At 45.6% G+C, this 6,961-nt stretch overlaps 1 protein-coding gene across 1 annotated transcript in view; it reads left to right on the forward strand.

Annotated features, from left to right (window-relative positions):
* The window catches only part of RHCE (Rh blood group CcEe antigens), a 34,088-nt gene extending 28,325 nt beyond the window's left edge, over positions 1-5,763 (forward strand). The window contains exons 9-10 of the mRNA XM_037135977.2: positions 920-993; positions 5,570-5,763. Coding sequence (XP_036991872.2) covers positions 920-993; positions 5,570-5,596 — 101 coding nt within the window. The 3' untranslated portion in view covers positions 5,597-5,763. The remainder of the gene's footprint in view (positions 1-919; positions 994-5,569) is intronic.
* The last annotated feature ends 1,198 nt before the right edge of the window (positions 5,764-6,961 follow it).

Raw genomic sequence — 6,961 nt, forward strand, 5'->3', positions numbered from 1 at the left:
AGTGGTTCAAAAAGTCTAAATGTGTTCAGTGATGATTCATAGGACAAGAAATGCACTGTGGATTTAGGTATTCAGATGGATTTTCATTAGCGATATATAAGTCTCATCTATCTGGAAAATTCACGTAGACGATAGAGATCTTTTCTGAGTAATTCTGGGTAATTGCACCTTACCTGCCAATATCAGTTAAAGGCATACACGATAAAAAGAAAATAAGAATGTGCACGTGCCTACTCTTGTCAGTCTCACTATTGAATACATTGGGATCGATCATCAGTAAAAATACACCGATAAATCTATGAGTGGCACTTCCCTGCTTCTTGTGAAAGGTAGACTGCCCTTTCACCTATCCTGGGAAATTTGACAGGTTTTGTGCAGCTGGGGGGATGCACAGAGCCAGGCTCTCTGGGCAGAGGCTGGACAGGTGAAAATTACAGGCACCAAAGCAAATTGTCATGAACCACTTTCCTAAGTACACAGTGGAATCTGAAGCTGCAGTTGGCCAGAGTTTACTGGACCTATGAGGGTGCCCACTCTGAGTCGCTCTCCATGGTAGTTCTTGCGTTTGAAAGGGAGAAGCTTTTAAGTGGGGGCACCCACTTAAAGTGGGGGCATCGTCTGATAGGACGGCTCTATTGCATCCCGGGAAGCGTGTCGCATCCACGGTGACCCTACGCCTCTCAGTGTAACCTTAGTCTTTCGGAAACAATTGTTCCTGCCAGTTCCTGTGAAAAGGTGTCCATGGAATTAATTAAGCTAGTCCAAGAAGAACAGTGCTTCAGTTTGTCTGTCTCCTGGTCGTGGAAGAAAACAGGATTTCTGTTGAGACGCCATAGTTGACATATGATATTTTGATTAATGTTGAGGTAAACAAATGCTGTGCTCCAAATGTTGAACATTTACTTATGAATTTGCACAGGTTTACTCTTAAACCTCAGAATATGGAGAGCACCTCGTGTGGGTAAATATTTTGATGACCAAGCTTTCTGGGAGGTAAGTTTTTTTTTTAACCTATTAATGTCATAGATTTTTGAGTGAATGAACTTAAAAAGATATCTGGGCCTTCGTGTTCATTCGGTGTTTATGAGAGTAAAGTGAAAACACGTGAAAATGAAGTAAAGACCACGGGGTGGGGGGGAGGAGCAAATCCATGATGTGCATGTGTGGTGGGGGGGTTGGGGGGGATGGGGGGATGGGGGGGATGGGGGGAAGCGGGGAGGGCAGGGAGGCGGTAAAAGCTACCATTTCCCTGATGCCTCCAAGTCATGGAAGTCCAGGGATAAGAGAACGGACTCTTGCCACACTTCTCTCCACCTGGAGTCATCGGAGTGGGCAAATAGTTTGACATGAAGGTGCTAGAATTCTGAATGCAAGACCAGAGGACCACGGAGGCCAGCAGGTCTAATCCCTTGTTTGACAGACGCTCAGAGTGGAGCCAGGACTGACCGAGTTCTCATTGAGCAGCAGAACTGAGTCTAGAACAGCTTGGATGAATTACAGCTGGCGGACACAAGGAAACTTATAGAACAGAAGTCTGGGGTCATTTAGCCCAGGGACACAGAGCTCGAACAAGTCACCTGGACCGAGAGTGTCTGTGTTACACTGTAGCATTTGTCGTTGTGACTGGGCTAGACACGTCGCCCCACTGCCCTCCTTTCTTTGACCTGCACTCGTAGTTCACAGAGCACTATGATGTCACTCCGGGTGACGGAGTGACGTCACCATCATTCCATCCGCGATCTCCCAATCAAAGCTGAGGTCAGCTGGGCAAGCAGGGATCTATACCGCCTGTTACAAATGGCAAGCTGGGGCCAAGAGAGGCCAGGCTAATGCCCAGCATCATACTTTGTGGGTGGCAGAGGCACGACCCGGAAGCAGGCCTTCAGAGTCCCAGGCCCATCCGCACTCCACCCACGAGCCGGCACACTGAGCTCTATCCGGACGGAGAGCCATCTTTACCGTGGGCCTTGGCGGTTGGGCCTGGGGGCGAAACAGAGAGAACCTACAGAGAGAGCCTGCCTCTTCTCTCCTCCTTTGTCTCCTTCCTCCTGTTCTTCTTCAAATGGCTTTGTGGGTATAAAAGGCAATGAACTACATATATTTCAGGTCTACAACTTGATACATTCAAATCTATTCAACACCCATGAAAACCATTAAGACAATCAAGATAACAAACGTATTTATCACCACCAGGCATTTTCCCCTTGCGTCTTTGGAACTACTCCCTTCCTACCCCACCCCATCTCACCCCCAGGCAACCACTGACCTGCTTTCCGTCTCTATAGAGTAGTTTGCATTTTCTACAAATTTATATGGATGGAACCAGTCGGTATATACTCTTCTTCATCTGGCTTCTTTCACTCCGAGTTACTCTGAGAGCCATCCACGTGGTTGTGCGTAACCTGCTTCCTCTCTCTATAGTCGTTGGTCCCGACAGCAAGTCTCTTTCAATGCCCTGCACGTGTTCTTACCCTTCTAGCAGAAAAGCTGGGTAATTTAGTGAAAGGACTCAGAAAACCAGTTAAATCCACCCATTCGTTCCCCGAGTACTTATTGAGCAACTATTATATAAATACCAAGCACTCTGCTAACCAACCGGGGATACCACAATCAGGACAGATATCGAGCTCAATTACTTGAGTTGCTATTCATATTTGCTGAATCAGTAAAGGAAATCTGGAGCACCCCACCTAACACTAGCCACGGCGGCAGCAGAGAGTGTACCAGAAATGAGCAGGCCTGGATCCCAGACGCCGCTCTACAAGGTACCAAGGAGGCAAGTTTCTCACCCTCTCTCACTGGTCAAGTAAGAAATCTTTGTTCTCACTCACCGGATTGTTTGAAGAGCAGATGAGATAATAACGTCTGTAACTGGGTAAATTGCAAAGCACCATATGGATGTGAAAGTTTATTACTAGGTGTTTAGCCAAACACGAAGGGATGTGTAAGCATACTAGCTCTCGTTATTTTTTGCAAGCCTACTGTTTCCATTTTTTGTACTAGATGCTTTTAAAATTTTCTGATCTTATCTTTGCAACAACCCTGCACAAGAGTCAGTGTTTCCATTTTAAAGACCAGGAGTAACTTGTCCAGAATGACGGAGATAGTAAGCGGAAGGGGAGGAATTTGGGTTGGTATCCGTTTGGCCCCAAGGACACAGTGTGTGGGTGTGGAGGGAGGGGGTGCCCACCAGAGAACTATTTCTCCCCCACCCAGTCTTCTGATTTCCTGTCTTACAGCTGAGTATAAGCATTCATTCAGCAGTCTAGCACTTATATCTTACACTTGAAAAGCCAAATATCCATTACAGAAGACAGAATTTAGAAGTTCCAAAGCTGATAAATCCAGGAGTGATTTTTTTTTTTTGTAAACCATCCAGAAACACACTTTAAACATTACTGAATGCCCTTATTAAATTTTATAGAATCAGACTTCTTCTGGGGGGTGGAAGGGACACACCTGTCCCTGGTTGTCCAGGCCATGCCTGGCACTCACCAGGATGGGGCACCCAACTCACCCTTGGATGGTTCTGGTAAGAGGCACTTGTTCATTCCCTAATTTCATCAGATGTGTCCCCTAAAATGTGACAGAGTCCTTGTGTGAAGTGCTGGAGAGACAACTCTATGTAAAACAGGGTTGTAGGCCTCAAAGAGCTGTGTCCGTTCATTCTCTGTCTCCCTGTAGATTGCAACGACCCTAACCCAGGTGCTGATTTACAAAGACTCAGTTCACAGCACAATTTTTCCTGTGCTTTCACTAAGAGAATAAATTGCTTCCTTCAACTCTTTATTTCAGTTTAATAAACCAGGGATTTTATTTCTTGCTTTCGAGAGCACAAGGGCCCACTGATATCCACTTATGAAAATGAATTCCACAGAGAACCTTTCTGAAGAAAGAAACTGTTTTTGCAGGACTACCGTGGCTAAGCGTCTGCTCTGAGTACTGTGTCGGGGTATAAATAGAGAAACTACGGCTTCAACCACCTTGAAGGACTGGCTCTTTCCATGTGCACTGCTCTTCCTATTAAGTACTAAAAGAGTGATTCTGGCAGCAGCTGCTCGAAGAATCAGAGGAGGAGGAATTACAGCTCGGATCAATTACAGCTGGTCCTGAGTTTGGGGAGGTCAGGGAAAATGGAACACCGGGAGTTGTGTTGGATTTGGCCAAGCGACAGGAAGTGAAGGGCATCGCGAGGGGAATGTTGAGAGCAAGAGCAGGAAAGGAAGCAACCTAGCTAGCTCAGCAGAGAGTGGACGAAGAGAGGGAGGAGAGATAGCTACAGCCCCTTGAAGCATCCCTTCGGGCAGCTGGAAGCTCCGACAGGTTTCCACGGGGAACTTACGCGATGACATGAATGTTCTAGAGTTGAGTGCAATGGTCCGATGAAGTGCGTGAGATGGACTCTGAAATGACTGCCACGTGCCGAAGGTCCTCCGCCGGCTCCTGAATCAGTATTTGCAGTTTCTTTTTTAAATAATGTTATTGCCAAGAACTATAAACACCACCACTGTTCTGGCACAAAAACATGATAGAATGTGTTAAGAGTGCCTCCTGCTGTTTTAGGCAAAACTCTCAAAACTGACGTTTATCACCCTATCACCCCTGCTTCTGACTGAATGTAAATGTTCTACCCACAGTAAGGGCCCAGCATGCGCTCATTCAGCCAAAAAAACGAGAGCTCACTGTTCAGGCAGAGCAGGAAAACAGGAGAAGCCTGCCGGTGACTCCCCCACCTGGAGAGGCCCAGTGCAGAGCACTGTTCTGGATGGCAGATCTGAATCCCAGTCCTAGCTCACCCCTGTAGGCTGGTGCCCGCACGCAAGTTGCTTTACTTCTCTGGGGCTCTGTTCCCTCATTTGTACAGTGAGATCGAAGTCCACGTGCTGGATTCAGACTGGTCTGGGTTCCGCCACTCTAGCTCTGTGATCTCTTAGAGCTTCCGTCTCCCCATCTCTGAAGTGGAGGTAACAATAGTGCTGTCTCACGAGGTTGGGGTAAGGATTTAAAGGAGCGAACGTGTGTGAAGCGTCAGCACACCGATCCACGGGAAACACCCCACACTCGTTCGCTACTCTGAGGTGCAATTCTAGAATTCGGTGATCCGAACAACTTCATGAGCAGTGATGTTGTAATACGGCATGACTGGAGAATTCAGAAGCCATTCAGCTGGCAGAAGACTCAAAGGTGACCTAAGAACAATCTCCATACACTTAAAAACCTGTCATGCAGAAGAAAGAAAAGATTTTTTCCCGTGCTTCCCCAGAGAATGTACCCAGGCCCACTGGGTGTTGTGGTGTAAATGAGCAGTTTGAACTCTGGGAAATGAACTCCTTTACATGGTAATGAGTCCATCATCACTGGAGGTGTTCAAATACAGCCAGATGATTATTTAGTAATGCTCCATGTGAAGGGCTGTACAAAACGAGGTCTGTCTAGGAACTCTTCCAGTTCAGATTTTATGAGACATGTGTCAATGTAAATTTCAAAACATCAAGCCAGAATCAGTATGTGTACAAACTTTAAGTGTAGAGGGTTTGTCTGTAATACAATGTTTGCTTTGCTTTTACAGTTTCCTCATTTGGCTGTTGGATTTTAAGCAAAAGCGTCCAAGAAAAATAAGGCCTGTTCCAAAACACAAGAGAGTTCTTCTACCGTTGCCCACATTTTTGCGTGTGTGCGCACGGCACACTCCTTTCTGCAGTCCTTCATGTATAACAAAATAAGGTCAGAGACAGATTTGGTATTTAAAATAAAGGACTAAGAACTTGTCTAAGTGGTGATTTTGTAAGTTTTAAATGAATGTTTGATTTCATTAAAAATGATGCTACCAGTATTTCCTTGGGGGCAGGCAACATAAAATTAAGATTTTGGTTAAATTTTCACAATTCTTAGATCTTTTTTCATGCTTAATAAAGTAACCTACCCAGTTAACTCTTGTCTACACCCGCAGAGCAGATAAAAAGTAGGGAAATTAAAAACTTTTTTTTTTAGTTTTATTTATTTAGAAGGGGAGAAACATCAATGTGTGGTTGCCTCTCATGCGCCCCCTACTGGGGACTTGGCCTGCAACCCAGGTATGTGCCCTGACTGGGAATTGAACCAGCAACCCTTTGGTTTCACACGCAAGCACTCAATCCACTGAGCCACACCAGCCAGGGCAAAGTTAAGAACTCATTTATGTTTAGTCCTGCAGACATCAGGTTTTTATTTCAGCAATTTCAAGGTAGTTCTTATTCCCTGAGCACATCCCGAATTTAACTGTAGGAAAAGACACTGGTAAGGCGTGGAGGTTCACTGCCTCAACGTGAAAAAACTAGTTCATGACCTTCAGGAAATCATTTCAACGTCCATGGTCTCTCATCTGTAAAAAGAGAACACGGGCTTCAGCCTCTAAGACCCCCTCCAATTCTCACATCCTGTGGGTCTAAACACTCCCAGACTGATTCCTGCGGGAGGACAGCAGCAGCACCTCTTCGGGTAGCATCCGGATGACCAGGCCGTATCCAAACGTCCTGCATACAGGGCAGTAACTATGGTTGGCATGGAAAAGACAGGCAAGTCATCGGAGAGACATTTTGTGTTCAATGAAGGGCTAGCTGCAGTAAGTTTTATGAAAGAAAACATTTCATGCTGTACGTCTGAAGAACACATATCCCATCATTACCTAGTTCCTTAAAACAAAAAACCCCATTTGCAGAGGTGGGGAGCCTGGAGGATAGCAGAATTCCAAAGAGGAACACACTCTGAGAATTCCCAGTAGTTAATGTTTATAAATATAACTCACCTGGCTGGTCTATTTTGAGCTCAATGGTTCAGCAGAGATACAATGAAACATGGAATCCAACTTATTATCAAACTAACATTTGTCACCTGAGTCCAGTGTCAAGTCCTTGTGCTTTTCTTCTTTCCATCAATGGTAGATGTGGAGTGACTGCGTGTCCCCACAAGAACCACGTGTCAC

Source organism: Artibeus jamaicensis, unplaced genomic scaffold, assembly GCF_021234435.1.
Source record: "Artibeus jamaicensis isolate MK-2021 breed Jamaican fruit bat unplaced genomic scaffold, CSHL_Jam_final scaffold_847, whole genome shotgun sequence".
In the NCBI taxonomy this organism is placed as follows: domain Eukaryota; kingdom Metazoa; phylum Chordata; class Mammalia; order Chiroptera; family Phyllostomidae; genus Artibeus; species Artibeus jamaicensis.